Source organism: Gymnogyps californianus, chromosome 1, assembly GCF_018139145.2.
Source record: "Gymnogyps californianus isolate 813 chromosome 1, ASM1813914v2, whole genome shotgun sequence".
In the NCBI taxonomy this organism is placed as follows: domain Eukaryota; kingdom Metazoa; phylum Chordata; class Aves; order Accipitriformes; family Cathartidae; genus Gymnogyps; species Gymnogyps californianus.
The window spans coordinates 3,671,356-3,698,243 of NC_059471.1; the positions used below are offsets into that span (position 1 = coordinate 3,671,356).

A 26,888-nucleotide genomic window follows, 5' to 3' on the forward strand; every position below is an offset into this window, starting at 1 on the left:
CCTGAGGAATCTCCATTGCTCGTCCTCTAAGACAAGGGCTGGTTCTTCCACAAAGGCCAGTTTTGAGCTGAATCACTGGATGTAGGAAGTACTGGGTGAAAAGTTTGTGGGGGGAGTCAGACTACCAGCCATGTGCTTAACAGCGTTGCCAGACCCTGCTAGCTGTGAAGCAACAAAAATAGTAGCTGAGATGTGACAGGGCGTAAGGCATTGCAGGAGACCACAAGTCTAATTGGCCAGGCTCTGCCTGGACAAGGCTGCTGAGGATGAGGAAGGTGAGTACGCGGAGATACCACTGTGTAATGGCGAAGCAGCAGCTAGATACATGGATGAAGACGCATTGAGGTGGCTTTTCTAATACATATTAAAAGCAGCGGTTGGGGGACTACAGCCAAGTCCCTCACCTGAACACCAGGGGTCGGGCTGAGGACCCCATGGTGCACACCACCGCTCAACCCACACACTCTCCACCTCCTATTTTTGCAGCTCACATACCTCCACATGAGTGGTACCCACAAAAAATTATGAACCAGCTATGGATGCGGGGTATGGCGAGGGGGTTTAACACCATCAGTAGGATCCTCTCCCCATGCTTCATGGATCTGGAGCTGCTCTACACCAATCCACCAGCCCTTTAGCCCTTTTCCAAAGGAGGATGCTGCCTTTTTGCATTTCTAGCCTCCAAAATACTCCAAAGTTGCAACTTGGAAAGGTTTGAGTGCTTCTCAGCACAGCTAACTCTGAAACCTAATGCTTCCCTGTCACAATTTACTTGTGATAGCTTTATTTAGCAAAACCACCAAGCTGCATGAGGCTCACGTATGAGAAAATGTCTATAGCCTGATTCAGGTGCAGACTACTATTTTCTTCCCCTTTCCCAGTTTGCCAAAATAAGAACAAAACAGGATAGGAGAGCTAAAATGTATTTAAAACAGCACTTGCAATTTACAAAAAATGTGTTCTTATTATCTGTTCAAGTAGAAATTTATGGCTTAAACCTAGGAGGTGTTCACATCTCCCTTGCAGAGCAGGGCATAAACCCCCCTCCCCGCTGTGTGCCAGCAGCCACTGGGAGAAATGAAAATCAGAATAAATCCCAGGGTGCAGCGCAGGTATACAGACCTTCCCACGGGAAAAGCAAGCAGGACACTCGGTGGGATCAATTCACAGGGGGCTCAATCCTTCTGAAGAAAAGTGGTGTGCTCCTGGTCGCAGTCCCAGTAGCTACATGGCCAAGGCACCAAAAAGTCCTTCAGCACCCGTGGGAAGATATGTCCTTGCCCACAGCCAAGGGGAAGAGACTGTCCTGTTAGGGTCTACGGCAGGGCAAGAGTGGGGAAAAGGAAAACCTAAGCTGCCCCTGCCTGCATTATATGGACCCTAGTGACCCAACCAGCAGCACTTGACCATCATGGTGGGGCTAGTGTGCTCTCGGGGCTGGAGGAGACCTGCGAGGAGGGAGGAAGGAGTGTGTGGAGAAGAGGCTGGTCTGACGGGAGAAATGTGGGCAGCTGAGAATGAGGAGGACTGGAGGATGCTCAGATGTTTGCAGCACGTGTAAAATGCAGCTGTGGAAACAGAGGGCTTACGCACGGCGGGAGGGATTACAGGATGATTTCCCTGTGGGATGCCAGTGGTCTCAGAGGTAAATAGTGGCTCCCGTGTGGTTGCTGCATCTCATCATGGTGCACAGCTTCTTCATGGCTGCAACTCCATCTGTGCTCCCCTACACCCCAGGGATCCCTGCCAGGCAAGGGATTGCAAGAAAAACTGTAGAAAAGGAAGCTCGGTGCTCATCTCTGGCAGGGTCATGGAGGCAAACGGCTCCTCCTCACCAGGCGGATCTGAGCCCCCCCAGCCAGCCCCCTTGGCAGGTTGGTGTTTGCATTGCAGGAAGGGGCAGCAGGGGAGGGTCTGCTCTCCAGTCCTCAGCGAGATGGCAGGTCCATGTCCCCTCCCTGTCCATGTCAGGCCGTGATGGCAGGCATGTCGCTGAGCTCTGGAAAAGGGGACACACAGTGAGCTACTGAAACATCCGTAGTTGTTTTGCCAGCCGTCGTGAGCAAACACAACCTGGCTGAAAATGCACGCAGCCCAGGTTGGGTCATTTTTGTCCGGATGATAGCTCCATGGGTGCGGAAACGTGGTGCATGGGAGGGTCCCCAGCCGATCCCACCCTGCCTTGCAGACCCAAGAGTGCTCAGCACCTCTGGGCTCTCTTTTCACAGCATCGCAGAGTAATACATATTGGAGGGGACGTCTGGAAGTCTCTGCCCCAACCTCTGCTTGAAGCAGGGCCAATTAGATCGGGCTGCTTAGGGCTTTGAATGTCTCTAAGGGTGGATATTCCCCACCTGTCTGGGCCCCTGTTCCAGTATCTGACCACCCTTATGGGGAAGATTTCTTTTTTCTCTTTATATCTAGTCAAAATTTCCAAAGTTGCAGCTTGTGCTGTTGTCACTGCACATCCAAGAAACATCTGGCTCCATCCTCTCTACACCCATTTGATGGTTGCAGACAGTGACAAGATGCCCCTTGACATTCCCTCCCACTGTGCAAACCCAGATCTCAAAAGCCCCGTCCTCCAGCTTAGTGGCCTCACTGAGCTCACTCCCATTTGTCACAATCTGCTTGGTACTGGGAAGCCTGAACTGGACCCACTGCCTAGACGTGGCCTCACCAGTGCTGAACAGAGGGGAGAAATCACTGCCACCTGCACCTGAGACTGAGATAACCCAGGATACAGCCATCCTTCACCACAGCATGGGCACCCATCACAAACCCATCCATCAGGATCCCGGTGCCCCCACGGAGACGGCCCCGAGCAGGATGCGGCTCCCGGCTCTCCCTGCCCTGCTCACCTGTCCTGAACTTGTTGTAGGTGCCGCTCTCCAGCATCGGGCCACCGTCATGGGCACAGCAGGAGAAACTCTGCTCTCGCCACCTGCATGGGGCAAAGGACCTGGGTCAGGCCACCGCTTGCTGTGGTTCCCCTCGCAGCTCCCTGGTGCCCTGGACACCTTTTTTCTACTTTGTCAGGGAAGGAACTGCCCTGGTATTTTGGGATTTGTTCAGGTTCTTACCGAGAAGGGACCCCAGTGCATGACTGATATCTAAGCATCCACACTTCACGTATGCAACAGCATGTTGAAGGTAACTTTGTGACTAAGCCCTGTTTCCTAAGAAATATTTAAGAGCTCAAAAGCCCCAGAAATGTTTGCAGCTGCTGGTTCCTACGCAGCCAGGGAAATTTAAAAATTGTGATTTTGGTGCGTTCATAAACCTGACAAACAAGACCAGGCAGGGTTCTCAGGCACTGCTGATGGCCCTTCACTCCCAGCAGGGCTGGGCATGCCCTTGCTGCGGTGCCAGCCCAGAAGAGGTTGTTATTTATTTGGCTGGATCAGAAGCATCTGCAGGGCCCTGGGAAATGCACACACAACATGAGCACGAGCCTGGAGGAGACAGGCATGGGAAGGTCTGAGAGTGGTGGTGATGCATTGCAGGGGTGATTGTGAACCACCCTGCAATGTGCAGCCTTGAAAGCAAGGTGAAAGCCGCTAAAGCAGGACCTGAGGAGAGCAGGGCAGGGTGAGAGGGGAAGGAAGGGAAGGAGCCACTTTGCCTTGCAAAGGGAAAAGCCTGGATGCCCAGCAAACGTGCCTGTACAGCTGCTAGTTCATCACCTGGTCGTACTGCTACTAATTCATTTCTCCACCATCTCAGAGCAAAATTAGAGCTGCCACCCTTTCCTATGCCAAAGCAAGCCATGGTTACAAGCAATCCAGACTGCTCACTCAGGACCTTCCCGAATTTTCCCCTTGCTGTCACCTGCAGCACAGTTGTGCTGCCAGCAGCCCTGCAGAAAACAGCCCAGGGCTGGCTGGTCTGGTCCTTCCACCCATCCATAGCTGGCCAGCTGAAGAGCTGAGCCCAGCATCTCTTGCTTTCCTTGGCACCACTGGGATAAGAGCACAGGCAAGTTCCTCATCCAGCCGTGGCAGAGCAGAGCATCCAGCAGCCCAACCCGACCTGCTGGAGTGAGCCTGTCCCGTGAACCCCAGATTTCCCAACTATTAAACAGAGGCTATGTCTTTGACAGCATGGGAGAAAACAAAATGCGGTGTCTGTGACACACTCAGACATTTTCATCTGGGAGGATGGATTTCCTCAGGGGCTCTGGTATATGCAGACAGAGAGACACAAGGTGCTCAAAAATGAACATTGAGAGCTTTCCTCCTAAGTCAGTCCAATGCAACAGTGTCTAAATAGTAACAGTAGAAAAAGCAGTTCCTTTCTCAGCCCATCAGCTTTGATAATGGGTTTATGTTGCTACTGTAAATCCACCAGGTCTCCACTGAATCTTGAGAGTAGATGATGCCTGAGCTGCCAAAATGGAGAGGGAAAATGAGAGCAAGCAGAAGCAGAGAGGTTTTTGGAGACTTTCAGGGCTTTCTTCTAGTTCCTGAAGGGAAAGGTAATGTTCTCAAGAGTAGTTTTAACCCTTCAGATCACCTGAAAGCATCCCTCCTTCCCTCCACCTGGTGCAAAAGATCAGGTTAGGATGGCCATTAGCAACTTGGTAGTTACCAGTGCAGAGCAAAGATGAGTGAGATGAGGAGCACAGAGGTCAGATCTGTCAGGATCCACATGATGTTGTACTGCTGCGGAGTCTGGAAAAGAACAACAGAGGATGTGTCCACCACCAAGGACCCCGAGATATGCAAAAACGTTTCTCAGGCTCTTTCTTGCTGCTTGAATATGGCCATTCAGCTGCCTGGTTTGCATGTGCAGTAACATCCCTCAGGTGTTTAAAGCATTTGGTGACATTTCAAAGTGGCCACTCACCAGTGAGTGTTGGTGCCAAATCATCACCCTTCATAAAAACAGGTCTGCTGTGTGGCCAAGAAGATTGTACTACATCACAGTGAATATAAGCGGGACCTCTTGTTTGTACAGGCAGGCCCTCTCTGCTTCCCCCCAGCATTAACATCAACTGGTGGCATCTCATTTTATCTGGCAAGATTGTCCTTTAGTGAACACCACAGAGGGTCTGGGGCGGCTCCTGCTTTAAGTCTAAGAGCATCTGAAGATTCATCCTTAGACTGGACCTCCACCCACCCTCAGAATGGACTGAAACACTGCGGTTGTCTGGATGGGAGCATCATAAAATCTGCTTCAAGAGTATGAAGCCAGTTATTCAAAGTAGTAACCTTTAGGCTGCAGGGACGCTGGTGGGACCAGTGCCCCAGGTGCTCCTTAGCCCTACAGGTCGTCCAAGGCAGAATAGGGAATAGACAAATTATGTGAAAAAAAATTCCTCCCAGCAAGGAAGGGTTATTTCTATGGTTGTTTCCCTCGGGCTTGTGGAACAAGACTAAATCTGAGAAGGGCAGTGGGAAGCGCTGGGAACTGAGGAACTTCTGACATCAATAAGGTGCTTCAAAAGCTTAGAAATGGAAATCCTCATGCATCAGCTTGTGCCCTCAAAGGCCCTTCCTTTCTCCCCACACAAGTCTCAATATGACTTCTTTTACCTCATCTCAAGGCCTAAGTTGCAAATCCTAACAAGCAGGGTGCTTCTACCTGAGCCAAGAGAAAAGAGGAGAAAGGTATGGTGATACCTGGAGTGGCTCAGAGGTTCCAGGTAAGCAAGGTTTCAACTCAGGTCCTTTTCATGCAAAGGGTCCTTTATCCATGCATGAACTGGCCCATGATCTCCAAAGGTAACCATGAACATCCCAACCCTACTTCCTACCCCTGGGAGGCGAAGGATTTTCGCTTACCATGAGGAAGAGTGGCTGGCTGAGATTCTTCAGCGTGTGGACGGCATTGGTGGTCACAGAGTGTGCCCCAGAGCACCACGCCAGGGAGAAAAGCCAGGGCTCATTGACCACGTAGAGGTTGGTGGTGATGTTTGCCTCAGCATATTTCCTTTAAAAGACCGAAAGGCAATAGCCTTCGTTAAGCAAGGAGGTTAGTACTTCCTTTGGGCTGAACCAAGGAGAGACAGCAATTTTCTGTAGGAAAGGCTTGCTTTAGGACCTAGATAAGGAATAGGAAGGAAAGCTAACCAGCCAATAATTAATCGTTCACAATTGGTCAATACAGAATAGCTGATCTGCTGGAAGCAAATGCAGTTAAAATGTCCAAAAGGTCACAACTTTGCTTACCCTTCTGCCATATGAATCACTGTAATGATGTGTTTGTAATCTCCCAGCAGCGTGTTCAAAATCACCTCGAAGCTGGCTACTCATGTTTGTTATGTTTGCTGCATCAACTCATCATTTTTCAAGTTCTTACAAGTTATTGAAACTTAATATGAAGATCATACTCTGTATAATAGTCAAGGAATGTATCGATCATCAATATCAGCATTTGTAAATCTACCTAGGATCTATCCAGGGTTTCTCCAAATGGATCTACTTAGGATTTCACATCCTGTGAAAATTACCATTGAGAAAAAATGAACATTACTCTTACCCAAAGGATTAAACTTTTTCTTTTCTTCTTTTTTTAAAATTAGATTTCAATGTTTTTGTGCACTGGAAAGAGCAAAAAATCCTATTTACAAAAGGACAGCTGGACAGGTAAGACTGGTTTTTGGTTTTTTGGGTTTTTTTTTCCATATGAGAACAATTTTGGAAACTCCTGCAATGAATGTGGAGCCTTCCATTGGAGAGATGACATTTTCAGTGTGTGACAAGCAACAGAGTACTGGTAGTAACAAAAAATGAAGTCTCCAAAACACCAGCTACAAGAGGGTGATGGTCTCTCACCACAGCATTATGCACTCACATTGATCTTTGTGGAAGAGCCACGGGAGGTGAAACAGTTGTTCATTCTCCATGATTCAGTGTTGGTGAGACTGAGGATGGCATGAATAGAAAGACAAGAAATCAGGAGACAGCTGTGTCATTCTACCCAGAAGATCCTCAGATCCTGGTCAAGTAAATATGGACTTAGGGGCAGGAGGGGTGTAGTTACATATGCCACCTCTTGGCCACACACAGGGTCAACAGTAGGAGTGAACTACAGCCCTTCACGCCCAAAATGCAACAGGGATGGCCACTCGATCTAAGGGAGCTCTTCCCAAAATGCTATAGATCCTGGAGCTGGTCACTGGAGGGAGACATTGCCACATGCATGAGGCAAACATAGTCCAGACGAAGTCCAGCAACTGTACTTGGGGCTGAAGCTGCAACCTACCGGATATCCTCACTGGACATTTCAGTGTAGGCCAGATTGAGTTTGACAATATTGTCCATCATTAGGTCTTCAACTGAGGCCTTACTGCCCATTGTCTGCTGAAACCCAGGAGCAACAGATTGAACAAAGGACCTCATGTCGTTCTCCAGCCATAGGACCTGCAGGCAACAAGAGGACCCAGTGAATTCACAGCAGACGTACTGATATGCCCTGCCCTTCACACAAAGCCAGTAAAGATAATGTCTTGAGGGGCTTAACCCAGCCTGTCAAATGACATGTTTCTTTCAATGATCAAAGAACATTTGGATGCAGGGTTAAAACTTGCAAGTCACTTTCATCAAGAAGTAAGTATTCACTGTTCCTTGCTTATCAACTTGAAATCAGTGAGTAAGTTTCACGCAGCCCAACAAAAGATGCGGTGTTTGAAATGAATGAAAAGACAGCTTTGGTTTATGGGAAAGGCAACAGAAAGTATTCTGTTCTCCCATTCTCCCAGCATGGGAGAAGAGATCTTCAGCAGATACAGATCAGCCTAACTCCCTGGACATCGATGGGTACATAACCTGATCCACATGAGTTAGCATTCATCCATTGCCAGGGGAAGGAGGAAGGCAACAAAGGCTCCCAACTCCATGTATTTTAATTTAAGCCAGGAGTTTCTATGCAATACATAAAATAAGCATGGGTGGCAAGGAGTAGGCTGCCAATTAGTACAATGATGAAAGGATGCACTTCGGGGACTAAAGCATTAGCTGGTATATACACTGGCTTATTTCCCCATGCTGCTGTCTGGTTACACCATTTTGTACCTGCTGAGGAACAAATAGTAGGAATATACTCTAAATGATGCCTCTTAAAACAAGTGAAATGCAAGGGGCTGGACTTTATGCAGGTGAAATCATGCAGGGTGTGACCCCAAAGTCCCAATTCAGAGAGCAAGAAAAAGGGATACAGAGGAGTGAGACCACCCTACCAGATGGGGTCTAATCCCCGACTCATTGAGGATGACTTCCAGGGTTCTGTTGATCCATGAGTTCCTGTAAGGATGTTTCTCTGGAGGGCGGTAGAGATCAAATATCACAAGTTTATTCTGACTGTCTGCGAGGCGCAAGAAATTACTTAGCTTGTAAATTGACTGATTCATTGCCTGGTTTTGATCTGCCCTTGACAGTGAGCCCATGCATGAAAATGGTTTGTCCTAGAAATAAACAGATATAAAAAAGGAAATCAATCAGGCAGTCACCTCTGGGAGTCAGCTACATGCAAAAAACTCGTATCTCTAAGAGGGAAAAAGTTTGACATCAGCCCTCAGCAGGTGAGGATATTTTATTTTGCTTACGTCTTCTACCTGAGAAACAGGGGAAATTAACCCAGGGTGTGACGACACTGCTTCTGGGACCTAAATTGCATAGGTCACAGCTAGCTCTGCCGTGCTTCTCTGTCGCACCGCATTAGCTGTGACTATTATACGCAGCAACTGGCACAAGTAGCTCTTGTCTTCTTCCCCCAGCCCATGTGTTCTGCTGCTGCTGTGATAAGGAGCCACAAGAACAACCACCAGCCAATTGTTATAGGTCTCCTAAGCCTAAAGGCCAACTGGACAAAGCAAGGAGACCCCAGCTGAAGGATTTCTACTGACTTTGAGTTTTGGCTCAGCCAGTAGTTCCTCTCCTAACATTCATGCTATTAAGTAGTTGGCAGCTGGTGTCTCTTCTATATCCAGTTGATGACAGTCCTTTATGGTGCTTACCTTAAGGAACCACATTCCAGCATTCAACTCCTGCAGGGTATCCCAGGAGAATAACGCAGCATTTTGAGCAGTGTCATTGGGGTAGACCTCCTTGATGTTAGTTGTCCTCCTCAAGGTGCTGTCATGCATGAGGAAAGGAACCCCATCATAGCTGTTGGAGAGCAAGAGTTTAGGTCATCTGGGGTGTGAGTTCATTCATGGCATGAGTAGACTCATGCCAGATCAGAAGAATATGTGGGCCACCGTGAATGCAGCAGTACAACCTCCCTCAGTGCAGAGGGTGGGATAGGGAGGAAGGCTGAGGCTCAAGACACCAGGTTATTTCCAGCTTAAATACTGCTGGGTGACCGTGGAGAAGTCATGCCTGTCTGTGCCTCAGTTTCCTCAGGGGCAAAGTGGAGATGGTGGCATTTATGCCTGCCAGCCCCCCCAAAATGGATAGTAACTTCTGGTCGAAATCTCTTTTTGCTGACACCAAAGTGTTTCTATGGGTTTCAGAGGACTGAAGTCTAAATGGACAGTGATGGAAATGCAAAATTTTCTCTTATAGAAAGGTCTACATTAGTAGAACATCTAAGCTTCAGTATTTTTCTCATTCAGTGCCTGGAAACTGCTCATCCTGCACAGCCTGTTAGCAATTCATGCTAATGGGTCCCCCAAACAAAGGCAATTAAAGATCTAATAATTACGACAATGCTGTCACAAGTTTGAACGCAATTTTCTGTTGGTTTGTAGGCCTGATACAACCCTCACTGTGGCCTGGAAGTCAGACTAGGACAGGGACTCGTCTTTATACTCTGCAAAGCATGCAAAATATACTGTAGAAATAATGATTGTTAAATCAATAGCTACAGCTTATTGACTTGCCTGAGAACAACCATGCCCTACAGCCCCTATCATCACGCGCCAGCTGAGGGACCCTGTCCCAGCCATCAGTAAAACCTAATTGCCTGCAGTTGCACGTCTCCAAAAGCAACTCTTAGAAGAAGCAGCGTATATTCTGTGAGATGCGATGTCTTCCCCTTACCTAATGGTGACATCTGTTTCAAGACCATCCCCACCATGTTCAATTGTCTTCTGAAATGACATCTCAGTGTTTTCTGGCGCCAGCTGAAAAAAAAAAGCGCATGAGCAGATCATTTTCAAACACACTCGGGAGGACTCTATGAGTACTTTCTGTCTCTTTGTAACACCTCTGGTTTTTATTAAGGGAACATCATTATCTTGTTAAAGTCTACTGTTTGTTTTCTTCCACTTTAGCCACCAAACCCATCTTGTCCCTCAGGAACAGTGTTATTCTTGTTAGCAAACCCATGCAGTGATGCCTTTGGCATGCAGCTCCAAATGGAAATATCTCCCTTTCCACCCTCCACAGATTTCATGGAAAAAACCAGATGATGATGATGAAGGTAGCAAGACACAGGATGAAGAAATGATGTAAAATAACTTCTCCAGACCTACCATTGGTGCTCCACGGTGTCCAATGAGGGCTGGCTTTGGTCCAAGTGTCCCCATCTCTCTGATGCAAGGAGAGTACATCCCCAGAGGTATCAAGAAAAGAAAGAGAAGGATAGCCAGGTATGGACCAACAATTATCACCTGAACAACTGAAAGAATTTGAAGGAGGAAGGCTAGAGTTAATCCATGTGGTAACATACGGGTTTGCCTTGCGGCTTGTCTTTTAATACAGCCCTCCAGCTAAGTAGCTGTTGGGCTTTGTCCCATCCTTTTTTCCATCCCTTCTTCCCCTAATTTTCACTTTCTCTCCAAACAATGCAACCCAGGAAAACAAACTGATCAAAGCAAGGACATGGGCTGTCTAAGTCAGGACTGCAGGGTTTGTGCTTTAATTACATCTCACTATGCCTCACAGCAAGACACGGCCTTAATTTCTTTTTCTTTAGAGGTGGTGCAATGAAATATCCCCCATCCGGAGAAAAACAATCCTGAACAGAAGGACGCTAATTTTTTTCTTACTCAGATAAGAACAAGCAACATTTTGAAGTTTCATTCACAGTGAAGAAGAGGAGGAACCTCTCTCCTTCAACTATGTTACATCCCCTTAAGGTGAATACTTCCCTGGTTCATTCAGATTGCTGTCAGTGACCTTCTGTGTGTGACCTACAGAATCCTACAGACTCTGACTGCACAGGTATTGCATCTCAGAAACTTGCCAACTCATTACCCACGCTCTTCTCTGGAGTCTGTTGACACATTGCCCAAAAGCTTCAGTGAGCCTTCACCCAGGGAACAAAACAGTTCCTCTGCGAAATGAGCACCTACGCACCAACATCTCTTTCTTGAATGGGTACCACCACCCCTCTGCACGTTGTGCCAGTGGCTCTGAAGGAACTTGGGCTTACACCAAGCTGATGTATTGAGCTGAGAGTCCATTAGGCATGGTGGATTGTAATTTCTAGGGTCCCAGCATATTCCCCCCAACCTCCCCAGCTGTAGTTCAATAAGAAAAATCCTGGGCAGGAAAAAAAACGCTTTCACCCACCCATTCTGTCCGTGATTTTTATTACAAATCAACATCTGCAGATGGGTGTCATGTAGATAATTTTGGCTAAATGGAGAGACTAGGTCAGAGAAAAACAGCCAGTCCCAGAGCCAGGCTCTTCTGCACTTCTTCCTGGCATCTGGCCTTGTCCTTACACTACTTGGTCACACTTCTCAGAGGTGGACAGGAACTTCCCATGAGATAACGTTAGGAACTGACCAAAAAGCTCTTTCCCCTATCTCAGCTGGCTTCTCCTGAGATGCACTAGCCTGAAGTGGATTGGCTGGACTGGAGATATCTTCTGAGACAGTAAAGCTGAGTATAGCAAGCAAAGGTCAGCCAAGAGAGCTGCCACTGGCTGCTTTCTCCCACAGAGGGCTGAGCAAATTTCCATGCATGACTCGGAACATGGGTACTTCTGCTAATCTCCTCCGTCTCAAGGCAGGTCACTGCCTTGGTATAGGCCAAAACTGTGCAAGGGAGCATGCAAACCAGTAACGCACCTGGACAGCCACAGGACAGTGCACAGCCTAAGCCCCAGCCCCGCTAATTTCCCTGGGATACATAGAAGTTAAAACTCTCCTCCAGCTGGAGTGCAGGTGTGGGAGGAAAGGGCTCTCGCATGCCTGTTTTCCCATGCTGACATACGTCTTTTGTCATATAGGGAGCAGGAAGCAGAGCTACTGTACCTTTCTTATCTGCTCTGATGGCATGAAGAGCCACAGGCCAGGACAGGAGGACCATGATGGTTATTGCCCCTATGTGGAGATAGGGCGCTGTGATCTGGCAAGGAGAGAAAAGGATTTTAGTGAAAGGATGAAGTGTGGAGACAGATGGAAACAAACCTCAACATGGCTACAGCCTTCCACCCGGATGAGCTCCTGCTGTAGATACCAGCAGTTCAACCTCTCTCCCGCACCTATGTTGGATCCACCAAACACCTCTGGAGCTGGAGAAGAGATATGTGCCCCCAGCCAGGCCAGCTCCCCAGGCTGAGGAGTGCTCCTTGCTGCACTACACAGCTCTCCTTTCTCCTAAGTCAGCTGAAGGGGACGTGGCTGTCTTCTTCCATGAGGACGCGATTGCCATTGCTGCTATGCCATAATCTGTGAGCATCTTCCAGGGAGTGGCCAGTTTAATCCAATCTAACCCAATCCAGTCCCATCCAGCTAACAGTCATCTCCATACCCCACTGCAGCTAAATCATTAAACTGATGTCAACAAACTTGAGTGATAAAATGTGGTATTTACACCTGTATGGAACTAACTATTGTGGTATAAGAGAAATAGTTAATCTGGTACATGTCTGATCATGGACTTTAATAGGCTCATATACACTCTGCAATACCTAGTTTCACATATTATCAATATATGCCAGAAACATAATTAATTTTCATTTATTTCAAAGCATTTAATTCACTTGCATTAGGGCTAATTGCATTTTTTCTCTTTTATTTTTTTTACTTTTAACTCAATGTGTAGATATTTTTCTTGATTTACTAACACAAAAAAATATATTCATTTAATGCTCATGATATATTAGATAATACCTATTGCTGGACAGAGAGAGTAATTGGACTTGATTTCTTTCATACTAAAGATTAAACAAGAAGATCAGAAGCTAAGAATCACTTCTGTGTTTATCATGAATGCATGAGCACAGCCAGAAAGCAAGCAGAAATAGTTTGTCACTTGTACAGACACTGAATGGATGTTGGTATGACACACTTTTTATAAAACTAGGCAAATCTGTCAAAGAAACCAGTCCATCATTTTCTCACGCTCGGCAGAGCGCCGTGGTTTCTGTTCCAGCTAGAACTGAGAGTTATTAAGCTATGGGCTAGGAAAAAAAGCTATCCAGATGCAAGCCTTTCCTATTGCTTAGTCCATGCCTGATTCTCTAAGCTGGAAGGGTTGAAGAAAGCAGCAGTCATTGAGAGATGTTGTTGCATGTGATACTGTCTGCCCTGGACACTTGATACCGACATCTTTTGATCAGAAACAGGATTCAGTTGCATAAACAGAGGTGCCATCTGAGATGTCCAGGATATTTGAGATAGCTTTGCAGGGCTAATGGACGTGACACAGGATCTACAAGAGATTCACGTCCTTTGGGAACAGCAGCGGGAGGCCATGTGAAGCACCTCAAAGGGCATGAAGACCCAAAATAAACAGCACCTGTAGGGAACCCAAAGGCTCTTATGTCTCCTTCTCCGCATCCACCTCCCCTGGAGTCTGTAAGGGGGAGGAGAAGCTGATGGCTTCTCATTACCTTTGCCAGTGCATAGCCCAACAGTTACCAAACTCTGTAGGACAGGAATGTGCAATTAACCGCACCCTACAAACACCACATCTGTGATTCCTCTTCCAGTCCATATGCATTGCTTTCCCAATGTTCACAAGTGGTAAGCCACATGGGGGAGAGGTGATAGGCCCACATAACATCTGCAAGGCAGCTGTGTAGTCAAAGGCTACATACTTCTTCCTTCCCAATACGTGTGGGGACCTGGATGCTCAGACACTAAACAGCACTGGGCAGCTCTTGCCTCCACCTTCAGCTCTGGTGAGAGTTGAGGAGGCCAGCAGACCATGCGCTCTGACCTCTTGCATCCAGCATGTTGTCCCACCTGACACCAGCGTTCCCCACCTGCTCCCCAAAAATTCAGTGCTGTCCTGCCCTCAGAAGATGAAGCTCTTCTGAGTCACAGAAGACTGAAATTGTGCTAATGCTAAAGCTGCTGAACTGGCAGGAGCTGATGAGGGAGAAAGTTCTTCCTCCAGCAACCCTACCAGCCAAAGGGGTCTGATTTACCTGCCCTGGGCACCTGCAAATCAGCAGTACACCTACAACATTTTTGCCACAAAAAAAAAAAAAAAAAAGGATATGACTTCCCAAACTGAGACATGTTACATCAGATAGCTTGAAACTCAACCTCAGGTCTTGGTTTCCTTTCTCCCAACAGGAAGTGTTAAGTCATGACAAAAGTGTACTCAAGGCCACGTACCCTGCCGGAAAACCCATGTGAAAAACACCCACCATACGAAATATTTTCTACCAATTACCACAAAATACTTCTATAAACAAATTGTTCTTTCAAGCAGACCTCCCAGCCCCTCTTACCTGGAACGACAGGCGGACAGTTTTCCATTGATCTCCCCAGAGTACTGATAATATGAAGAGGGCTGTGACAGAGAAGCCCAGGACAAGAAAAGTCCCAATCTGGGGAGACAAAGAAGACATAAATCAGCTTCAGCATTTCTGCACAGGGTGTGCCATCCATTTGACTCACAGGCTTATTTAAGCAGCTTGGACTTGATAAGTTTAGGAGGCATGAGTTTGACTACGCCAGTTCAGAGACAGAGAGATCCAATGGGACTAAAACCAGACCAACAGTGCTATCAATTGGCTTTTCCGTATGGCAAGACTGATCTTAAGAGTTGGATACCCAACTAAGTCAGCCCTCCGGGCTCCCTCTATAATCATTGGAGAAAGAGAGGAATTTCCAGAGGTGATCCATTCCCACTTGCTTTATGATGGAAGACGCCTCTCTCTCTCTCTGTTGATGAAGATGGAGCCTAGATCATCAGCTTACATTAAATCCCTAACCTGCAGATGGCTAAATTCAGAAGTAATGAATTCCACCCAAAAGAGACAGCAACACAGCTTCTCTATGCTATGAGCTGCTTTGCAACAGGCTTCAGCAACAGCAAATACTCCCATAATTAAGAGATGAGAGTTCACTTTTTAACCAAAAAAATGAGGAGGTAGCTCAGTCTATCCTTCAGCTTCTTGCTCAGTTTGGTACCAGCACAGTGGTGATGGCAGGCTCTTCTTGGTATCTGCCGAGAACTAAGTGCAAGTAGAAATTGGACCACGGCCCTAACCACTTTTCAGGGGGATCCTACAGATCAACACCTTAATAATCCACCCTTAATCTCCTCCACCCAAGGATGCAGTCTCAATTTTTTTTACAAATTGTTCGACATCTTTTCTTTCTTCTGGAAGCCAATTTTCAATAGTAAAGATGACTGTGTTTCCATTACTTAAATGAAGAAACACAGGATCAAGTATCTGCATGTTCAGCTATTCCCTTCCACTGCAAGATTTGCAATCACGTTACATTCTCCCCTAAACTGCATGGCTAGAGGCTCATTTTTTAAATGCCTCACATAACCTCAAGAATTTCTTAAGGAAGGTGATTCTAATGCATCATTCTGCAGCAACAGCTCTCTGAGGATTTGTTTCTGCACCTTCAAAACTCCAGGTGGCATTTCCCAAACCACCCAAAGACCAAAAGGCATAAGGCAGCGGGATGCCTTGGAAAAGCCGCCTTTCTCTTCTGCAGAGATAGCAGCCACTTTTTTCACTACTGCTGGAGTCTGCTACAGAAAATTATGCTGTGCTCCTCACGAAAACTTTCCTTTTGTCTTCATATTACCACATGTAGACGTGTCAAATATAGACATCCTCACCTGAATGAGTCACTGCAGGCTCCTTTTAGAGTCAGTGGGGAAAAAAGGTACTTTAAGTGTGATTCATTTCATCTTAATTTAGATGTCTATGACCAGCTGGATGAATTGCATCCTCAGAGGATTCAATTCCCTCCACTGACTGCAAAAGGAGTTTAGGTGATCAGTTCAGGTGGAGATATCATTCTCATGCGTATCTAATGTCTCCTAAGATTAACCTCTTCCCTCTCTTCCTTCTCTTCCATAATCTAAGATGTTTTTCATGCAGAGAAACACCACAGACTCAACTGATTTAAAGTACGGATTAGAGTTACCAGAAAACCCCGAGTCTCCCCACCTTGTGACTCCAGTGCAGGTACAGCTGCTGACCTTCTGCAAGCAAACACATCGCTAGGACCTGGGAAATCAAGAAGAGATTGTTTGCATTCTGGTAGAAGATGATGAAGTGTGTTCAGTGAGGTACTTCTGGAATTATTTTTGCATTGGGAAGTCACTTTACACTAGGTCTTCCTGCACAATGTCAAGGCTGTTAGCAGGACAGGTGTATGGAGAGAAGTGTTTATCGCTATAGTAAAAATGCTTCTGAAACAGCCAAGCACATACCAAGGCTGCCCTGCAGGATCAAAGCACTTTCATGGGTAACAGATAACTGGGCACTTTGGGGTACACACTTTCAATGACTTTTCTTTGTAAGTACAAACTCTGAAAGAGGAACGATGGCCAGGATCAACTGCTATGGTATGAACCAATACAGCACTAATCTTGCCTATTTTCTGTGCATTTGTTGTGATTAGAGGCATATCAACCATGGGAGAGAGGTCAGGGAACAAAAAATGCCTCCAAAGCACCACAAAAATACAGAGCAGACAGCAAAGGAGACAAAGCTTCCACAGCAATCGCAGGAAACGCAAGAGAAAGACACATCTCAGAACAGGGAAAACTGCCTTGAACATTAAAAGACTCTAGTCGTTGGTGGCTGGCACTTTCCTTCCCTCCGATGGCAAGTTGGAGCCCTTGGCGAAGGTTCCTGTGAGGCATGGTGCACACCCCAGCCAGGGCTGGGGACAACCCGAGAAGCCTTGAACACTGAGAAGAAAGGATGAGGAAAGCCAGTCCACGGCTCTGATGGAGAGTTTCTTCAAGTTGTCCCAGACCTAAGCGACCGATGAACCTGGTGATGAATTTCACCAGAAGTACCTTGCTGCCATGAAAACGCACAGGTCTATGCTCAGAATCTGAGTGCCTGGGGCAAGCTTCCCGACCACTGTAAGGGACAATTTGGGGACCAGTATCACCAGATATCAGGGTTTAGAGAAAAGTATCTGTTAGTAGACATCAGTGCTCCACTGAGAAGGACCATTTATGATGAAGGTCTCTCCGGACTGTAGCACAGTGGGACTGTACGAAAAGAGGATATATAGATTTAGGGGAAGAGGCTCTTCTCTCCCGAAACATAACTACAAAGCAATGTAAGCTGTTTCCCATCCAGCTACAAACACGCTCTCTTTGCGGGATCATGCTGATTTGAAGCAAGATATAAGCTCAGCAGAGAATATAGATCAGCTTTTAAGTGCTTCTTGACATGTTAGCCTCCTTTAATCAAATCCTACACCCAGTACATGATGAGTAACCACGGGAGCAGTTCAGAGAGAATTGAATTACTGCTAAAGATCTTAAGCCAGCCCCATTTAAATAAGCTATTTCAGAAAAAGGAAGAAAAAAGACACTTTGCCCCTTTTCTGCAAGCAACGTTAAACAAAGACCTGGTCCTCGCCAAAGGTACAGCCAAACACTTATTTCACAGGCCATGCTCAACCGGACTCTCCCCTGCTACTGCAGTACAACTTTTGTATGAATGATGCATCACATCTCGGAATGCCATTGGAGGGTGAGCTCATTTTTATGGATGGAAACAACATCTCATTATCAGCTTACAAGAAGAATAATCATCAGGTTTCATCCTCAGAGGGTGAAGAAGGAACTCTTGCAGTTGCACCGCTGGTCACTGTAGGAGAACACATCTTGACGGACCAGTGAGCTGATGTGATGTGCACACCTGAAGCTTAACATCTCAAGCCGCGATCACCTAGCTTCATCCTGCTCCTCAAAAACTGCCTCAGGACCTGTCCAACATGCTCTTCCACAGAGAGCAGCTGCCTTTAACAATGTCCCACATGCTTGCACCTAGAACAGAACTTCTTCAGGCAAAGGGACAACCAGCACCAGCAGGTCTGTCTCCTCCAAACTGCTTCCACGCATGTCCTAGGATTGTCTAACACAAGTACACAGACATGTGGGCTTAGGTGACCAGTATGTTTCTGACTAGTACTGCTGAGGCTAGAGCCAAGGTCCCTCCTGCCAGCCCCATCATCTCCCTGAAATCTTACAGCCTCCAACACTTGCATTCTTCTCTTCTTTAGTATGAGGTGTGCCTCCCCTCCACCATCTACCTGCAAAGTGGTAATTAAGGGATGCTTCCCAGTGGCAAGAGAGATAGATTCACTGCAAGGAGGATTGCACCTCTGTCTCCCTCTTTCTGAGTGGGTGCACTGACCACAAGGTTATGCTGCAAAAGGAGGGACAACAGACGCTTAACCCCCTCTACTTCGGCGTGGGAATGACCTTGTATTTATTTTAATACTGCTGGTGAGGCTTAGGCAGGCTCTGAACCTACCACCATGAGGACACGGAGGCAGGCACTTAGACATTCAGCTCACCTGAAGCATCTGCTCACTTAGATGTTCACAACAGCAGAATTCAGGTCCTTACATTCACTTTTTGGCAAAAATGCAGCAACTTAGAACTTGTCTGGTACCCTAGTCTCTTAGGGATGGAGGTTTGAGATCACTTTTTGGAATTCAGTGCCAGTGTACTATTTTGAGTTCTCTCTTAGCCTACAAATGGAGACGCCACAGCACATCTAAACCTCTTTACTTTGTACAGTCACAAGTCACCTCCCCAAAACTCTTAGAACAAACATGGTTGAACTGCAGAAAGGAAAATATTATCTGTCGGTGTTTGAAAGACTGAACAAGAAAAGTTTTTTCTTCTCCACTGAGCATGAACGGTCCTGCAATTAGACCCCTCAGCTTAACCTTTTAGCTCTAAAGGGGATGAGAAAATTGTCTTGGGGAGTAATAACAATTGAGTTAATTGAAACTGATTGTCTGAAAAAATTACAATTATGCATGTGGACGGAAAGCGTCTTTGTACAGACAGCAAGTGCTTTGTTGTGCACTGTTTTGTTCAGCCGCTGGTGGCCGGTAGGCAGAAGAGTGTTTGCTTCAGTGGTTCACAATAAGGTCATGGAAGCAGGCTTGAAAGCTCCAGTTGGGTGCCACCATTAAGGAGGAGGGTATGGTGCTCACAAACAAAACCAGACCAGCCACTGGTTGCTATAAAATCTCTCTGCTCCAACAAGGGCATCAGTGTGCTTGGTTTTCTGACGTGATGGGCTGCTGATGCAAAACATCACAAGGAAACATTGCCTGGGTGAAAGTCCCCAGTCCTTCCTGCAACACCACAGGGGCAGTCTCCATCCAACACTGTTCAACCAGAACATGGGATGCAATTCATCATGGGGGCAACCTATTTGGCCATCAGTTGTCTGAAATGTATTAGAGCGATCCAGCTATCGTATAGTACCCACACTGATGATTGATCTATTTGGATGTGGAAGGGCTGAGTTGCACTTACTAGCCTGTGAGGCTCCTAGTGTTTTGCTGGGTGGTTCATCAAAGGCTACAGTGAAAGGCCAGATGCTGTGACAGGGCAGCTTTGCAAACAGCGATGGAGGGGTGATTCCTGGTAGAGTCTTTCTCTGAAAGGAGCCCTGTTGGGATGAGCATTGCCGAGCCACAGTTGTTGTAACAAGACCCTACATGCAGGCATGTGACCGTCGTGTGACCCTGCATGTTTTGAGATAGTGGGAGCATGAATGGCGGCGGTGATAACTTTCCTCACTCCCCTTTCCTTCAAGACCTAATCGTATTTAGGTAACAACAGCTCTGACGGCGTGGGGCCTTATGCCTCCCAACACCCACTGCTCAACATAGATGCATGCAGCAATCTTGCCAAATGAGACACGATGACATGGTGATGCAACCAAGCAGGGCAAGTGCCCTTAGAAATACCCAACAGCTTTGGGTGCATCGCTTAACGGCTTCATGAAAGCAAGGAGCAAATGGACCCTCACTGCAGGGGCTGTCCCCAGAGCAGAGGAACCTCTGAAGTGTTTCTCTTGTAGGACTTGTCTGATAGCATCCAGACTACTTGTACTCTTTCAGGTTTACCCATGCTCACCCTCCTGAGGAAGGCAAATGCTGTTAGCCTCATTAGACAGAACTGAGCTGCTGAGAGGAGGAGGAGAATGTGTCTACACAATGAAGAGAGGGACCAAGACTGAACAGAACCATGTAGGACACCAATTTCACCTCATATTTTCCATCTTGCTTTCTGGCTTTACTTTGCCCATCACCTGCCCTGATAGCTTGCAGTCATCACATTCATGCTGCTGAAGACATGAAACTCCTCTAAGAAAGTCAACTGCTTGGACACTGGCTGATGTTTGGATCCAGACAGAGCATGACCAAGCTGACACACCAGCCCCAGGGGTCTTCAGGATCCTCAAGCCCAGAAAGTCCTGTAAAGCCCATTTCTAGCATGTGCTACGATGGGTTAGTCTGATCCTGAGGTTGACTCCAGATCCACAGCCTGCTGAGGTACGATCTCAGAGGTATCCATGTCACATGGGCATCTCTGGCAAAGCTCTGACTTGCCCGAAGTAGCATTGTAACCACCAAACCACCCACACTACCCCATGGCCACTGGGAAAGCCAGGTAAGCTTTGCTGAATAATAGACGTTGAGCCCTAGAGCCACCAGGGTGTCACAAAATCCTTGTAATTAAATATTGTTATTTGTCGTACTCAGAGCTCAGTTAGTCCACAGCTTTTATGATGCTATTGATCAGTGTGGGCATGGCCAAGCAGCTGTCCTATTTATCACTTTGTTTTTTTATTGCTAGCACGAGAATAAAATCACTATTTATTTGTACTTCAGCAGGGACGAAGGACCCCAGAAACCTCTTGTGTTAGGCACTGCATGAACAAAGCAAAAAGAGATTCCCTGCCATGAGCAATTTAGCGACTGACTATATGATGACACATCAGGGAATGGGTAAGAGCAGCAGGAATTGATGGTAAAAGCTGTTTGTCTTCGTCACAGAGGTGAGTCAAAGCCATAACCTCACCCTCAGCAGCTGGCATTTCAAAATGAAAGTTGGAGCAGGCATGAGACTGAACATGGACTCCAGTCCCTGGAGTTCAAGTGATTTCTTAGCCTATAGGTCTGGATGCAGAAGGTGGAAACACAGATGCAGATCTGTCTTTATTTGGGGGGTTCCCTGTGAGGGAAAGGACAGAGAAAAAGGATGAGTAGGTACAAATTTTAGGAAACATTTGCTTTTGGTATGTTTTCTGTAACCAAAGCAGACAGTGGATCAGAAGTCCAGAGAAAATTTCACAGGATTTGGAAAAGTGAAGATTTTAGGAACATTGCCTCTTTGGGCATAAATATCAGCAGCGTTTTGCAACCACGTCTGTAGTCTCTACCTGGAGAGAAACCTTCCAGCAAAGCAGAGTGAGTCAAGGCAGCTTCAGTGATAATGTTCCCCTTCTTCTAACGAGTCTTTTTATTCAGGATTAGAGGAATAACTCAGCTTTGATGACATATCGCCACCACTATGTGACTCAGAGCTCCATACTTCCCTGCTGTCAAAGCAACAGTCTTTAGCTTCCCCTAAATCTAAATCCAGCCACTGCTGGCTCGGCTTTCCTTGGTTCAAAGGAGAGACTGGACACATTCATCAAAGGGAAACCATCGAGAGAAATCACAGAAAATACATCTGGCCCCCCCAAGCTGAAATTGGTCATCTACAAGTGGACATGGGGAGAAAGTACCGTGAACACTCATTGTGTTCCCAATATTCCCCAGGTATCTACTGTCTAAGGATCATACGCAGGGGTAGCCTGAGCTTTGGTCTGACACATTAAAGCCATCCCTATATTTACTTTTTAGGACTATAAATCATGGTCAGCTTACAAGGAGCATTACTTACCAATAATAGGGTGATGTACATGAACAAGATTGCAGCCACAATCAGGAGAACAAGAGACCAGAGAAACCAGAAGCCCAGATTCCCATAGTTATACCTAAAAAGCAATAAAACACTACAATAGCACTTGTGTTTAGCACATGGACTGGAGGGGAACAACAGCCCTGTTCCTTGAAATTTTGAAATTTTCAAAGCAATACAACAAAGAGGGAGGGAGGAATAACCTACCCTGTAACATGCAAAAGTGGTTAAGAGCCTCCTTCCCCAAATCCATGATTGCATTAACCGCCAGACTGATATCCCAATGTGCTGGGGTGGTAAAATACAGGACCAAACTGATGGCCTTGCTCCAGAGAGCTCCCAGTCTGACTATAAGACACAGCACCTTGCTGCAGACAAGGCAGCCTGGGGAAACAGTACGATGACATGACTCAGGCCAACAGGCCACCATGTCTGCCTGCAGTTGTGTAAGGCACCACAGCACAAAGGAGATTTGAATCAGGTTTTGAAGCAGAAGACACCAGAAAGCTGGAGGACCTGTAGAGGGATTGCCCAAGGAGAGAGAGAGGGAAGCTTTACTTTTTACCCAAAGGCTCAGTAAGGATGAATAACATTATTACACCTTTCCTCCTGCTCTGGTTTTGGCTGGGGTAGAGTTAATTTTCTTCATAGTAGTTAGTATGAGGCTATGTTTTGGATTTGTGCTGAAACAGTGTTGATAATTCAGGGATGTTTTCGTTATTGCTGAGCAGCGCTTACACAGAGTCAAGGCCTTTGCTGCTCCTCACCCCACCCCACCAGCGAGGAGGCTGGGGGTGCACGAGGAGTTGGGAGGGGACACAGCCGGGACAGCTGACCCCAACTGACCCAAGGGATATTCCATACCATATGACATCATGCTCAGCATATAAAGCTGGGGGAAGAAGGAGGAAGGGGGGGACGTTGGGAGTGATGGCGTTTGTCTTCCCAAGTAACCGTTACGCATGATGGAGCCCTGTTTTTCTGGAGATGGCTGAACACCTGCCTGCCGATGGGAAGTGGTGGATGAATTCCTTGTTTTGCTTTGCTTGCATGCACGGCTTTTGCTTTCCCTATTAAACTGTCTTTATCTCAACCCACGAGTTTTCTCATTTTCACTCTTCCAATTCTCTCCCCCATCCCAACCAGGAGGGAGCGAGCGAGTGGCTGTGGGGGCTTAGTTGCCAGCTGGGGCTAAACCACAACACCTCCCCATAATATTTGAGCTCTTTTAATTTAATTTTAGGGGCCAGATTTGCATAACTGTTGCCTACGTAGTGCAGAAGGAAAGGATTTGCATAAATCCCTGCCTGTTATTTCTTACTTTCGAGCCTGGGAACATGTGATTCTCTTTCAGTGAGATAGCTGGTGCAATGCCTCTGATACCAGCCACTACATTTCTTCAGAGGGAACAGAGAAAAAAAAAAGACTTAGAGAAGGAAGGAAAGAGCTATTTAGTCCCGTTCACTCACAATTTTTGTGATGATGATTCTCCCCTTTCTCCCAAATTCACACTTACACCTAAAAATGGTAGCCAAGCAAAGGGCAGAGGCTCAGCACCTCTGAAGTCACTGGATGTTCAATTTGGATGCTGTAACCAAGAGGTTAAGGAGCCAAATCTTTGACTCATGGCTAAATTGCCCTGCTGCAGCACAGCTGCTGGGGAGGGTGCTCATGTCTTCCCAGCCACCCTGGTGACCTGCCCAAGGAGCGGGAGAGGAGGAAAAGACGGTACTTACCAGTCAAAGTTATTGTAGTCATTTTTCGCTTCACCCCACATGTACAGAAAGACCAGAGAAAAGCAGAAGGCTCCAACAAGCAATGGGAAAAAGACGCATTCCCGCTGGAGAGGGAGAGGAAGGACAAGTGGTCAGAGCCTTGTCTACCCCAAAGCAATCATCAGAGCAAATGGCAGATACTTTTAGGCTGTCCCTAAAACGCGTGGCTTGGTGTTGGACCTCCCGAAGTAGATATGGAGAGGACTTCCCTCCCTGTCCCCTGTGACCAGGGGAATGTCCTCAAAAGCATACTCTGCAGTACTTATTTTCAGGGAAAACAGGTCTCATGACATCACAAATGAACAGGATTTTAAGCGCCTCACATGAGAGGGAATTGCACTATGCAGCAGCCCTCTGCAATTCTTACTGCGCACCCATCCCCAAGTTTACTTCTTTAATTTGATCCTATGGGTTTGAGAGGTTTCACTGGCCGGGAGGGTTTGGTGCAAGGTCCTTTCCTGCCACCACACATTTGTTAGCTGCGCGATGGCACAGACAAACTGAGCTTGCCACAGAAACACAGCGATACATCAAGCACTTAGAGCAAAACCTAACAACCCAACAGATCTCGGTGGGCTCCAAATGATGTTGGGCAGGGATGCCTTTGGCCCACACCATCAACCACTTGTCAGCTTGGACTGACCTGTCCCTACACAGAAATCAACGTCTGTGCTGATTTTGAGCTAATTTACCATCTTGCAGCAGCATTTCCCAGGCTCGGTCCTTCTGCGCTGGTACCGCTTCCACCGGCAGCTGTAGAAACCAGCCAGGCAGGAGATGAAGGGCTGATGCTCATACCTCTGTAGCAAGCGCCGACGTACCACCTTCAGCTTTCCAAACTTGAGCCTCTTGAGGCTGGTGGAACTGGCCTCCATCTGGCTTTATCTCATCTTCCTCCTGAAAGAAGACCACAAGTTTTATGGGGAGACTGTAACCCTCCTTTCCTTTTGGGTAAGTTTTTCATATCAGAAAAAAGAGAGGAGGTTTTTTCCTGCTGCAACCAGCAGGAAAGGGTGCTGAGGACACCCCACCTAATTTTATATACCTAAGTGAGATGTCTAACAGAAAAGCATGGTCGTTGCAAGTCCCCTCAGCAGTCAGTGATGCTCCTGGTTGTAACTTAGATGCTCTGAATCACCTCTGAGGGAACGCCCGCCTCATTTTGGCTATACAGGGAGCTCTGGAAAATGAAATCACTAACTTAAGCACTCCGTGCAGATTCCCAAATTATGTCAGATGAACCTGAGCCTAGGCTTAGCCATGGGAATTAATTCAACATCACTGTGACCTGTCTGCAACCTGCTACCAGTTTAACTAGTTCATGTAGGAAAGGGACTAAAACTCTCCAGGTAAACATCTCTCTTATCCTGGCAAAACTACAGCACTGCAGAGACTGATTCCTTAAGAAAAAAATATTTCGTGACTGAAATAGCTTTACTTGGCACAGTTTTTCAAGGGTAGAAAGAATAGCTGTAAAGATGCACACATGGGAGATCTCTTCATAATCAAGATTTTAAACAAAGAACTTGGTGGTAAATTGCAACCAGTGTAGTTAACAGTGAAGCAAACAGCACAAGGGTTTGTGCCAGCAAAGAGTGGTTCGCCCAGCAGGGCACTATCAAGACCGCAAGGAAAGATTTAGAAAAAGAAGTCTTGTGTGGGCATACAAAAAAGCACCGTTATCCGGCACTTCTTTAGAGCACAGAGGTAGCCAGAGACATTTTTCTGTTGCGTTAAAAAGTGCCATTGTATCCTTGAGTCCATACCAACCATGTTCAAATCCAGGCATGCCTGCTGCAAAGTCCCAGCTTAGGACTCCAATTTCCCTGATTTATCTGATATAATAACAGCCATTTAGGAACAAGAATGAACAATTTGCTGCACTATACACATGGATGAAACACACATATTTATTGTTTGCAAATAACTCAGAGCCTAGTGTGTCTTTGCAGAAATCAGTGGATAAATCCTTGCAAACTGACACTTCCAAAAAACTGATCAGTTTGCAGAAAGCACAAATAAAAGAGAGACATAAGACGCAAGTTAAAACTGAAATGACACATCCCTGGTACCCTTGCCAAATGTCCCAGCCTACTGGCAACTGGAGTGCAAGGGGAGAGGATGGAAATGAAACAAAAGGGGTTTCAATTTGGACCACTACTAATTGAGCAGTGCCCAAGCATGTCATGCCCTGAATGCCTTCCTGAGACAGACGTGTCTGCCCATCCAGGACAGTCACAGGGAATCACACGCTCTGGGATATGGTGAGGTCAAGCCATCCCTAGAAGCTCAGCAGTATCGGATCTGGGCACCAGTAGGTCACCCCATAGTAAAAAATTGATGCCAATATCTCCTGTGGCAAGACGGTGATCCTGCTCTTGAATTACCCAGAGCACAGACCGGGGGTGCGGGCGTTATGCCACCGGTGAGTGGTGCAGACGACAGTTGATCCTGCTGTCTTCATCAGCTGGCCTCAAGTACACCTGGCATAAACCCAGCAACTACCAAGTTACCCCAGCCACATCTTTTGAGTATATCTGAACCTTCAGAGCTCTTACCAGAAGGGTGTCTTTTGCCACGGGGTTGCAGTATTTGTTACCTCCTACGGGGATCCCTAAACCATGAGTTCCCCTGTCACAGGACCACAGCACCCATTCTTGCCCAGCCCTTCTCCTTCAGCAGTAGGAGTTCAGGACACTGGACCAAAACCATCAGTTTTGCTGGCAGAGGGCCATGAGGTTTGTTACTCACATTTCTGGTGTTGGCACGAGGCTCACGCATCAATATTTACCTATGAGCACAGAGGATTTGACAGGAAAACAGAGATAACAGAGACCTCAAAACACTGTTCGCTCCATCTGGCTGGTTACAGCAGCATGTCAGGTGTTAAATCTAGAGGTTAGTCTTCCCCCCTCATAAAATTTGCCAGTGGTGGCAATCCCACCAGCTTCCAAGACAGGCTAATCCAGTCCAAACTAGCTTTAACATTAAAAGTTTTTTCCCCAATGTCTAGTCTCCTGTGGTACAATTTAAGCCCACTACTTCA

The 26,888-nt window shown here is 46.8% G+C and overlaps 1 protein-coding gene across 1 annotated transcript; it reads right to left on the reverse strand.

Moving 5' to 3' along the window:
• Positions 1 to 1,967: 1,967 nt before the first annotated feature.
• Positions 1,968 to 24,717, reverse strand: GDPD4 (glycerophosphodiester phosphodiesterase domain containing 4). Its single transcript, XM_050914879.1, has 15 exons — positions 24,535 to 24,717; positions 23,804 to 23,907; positions 22,050 to 22,143; positions 16,270 to 16,329; positions 14,584 to 14,682; positions 12,152 to 12,245; positions 10,421 to 10,566; positions 9,987 to 10,069; positions 8,960 to 9,110; positions 8,183 to 8,407; positions 7,210 to 7,367; positions 5,787 to 5,934; positions 4,591 to 4,673; positions 2,862 to 2,944; positions 1,968 to 1,999 (listed from the first exon to the last, which is right to left on the reverse strand). Exons 1-15 carry the CDS (start codon positions 24,715 to 24,717, stop codon positions 1,968 to 1,970), a joined length of 1,743 nt encoding a protein of 580 aa, XP_050770836.1.
• Positions 24,718 to 26,888: the final 2,171 nt, after the last annotated feature.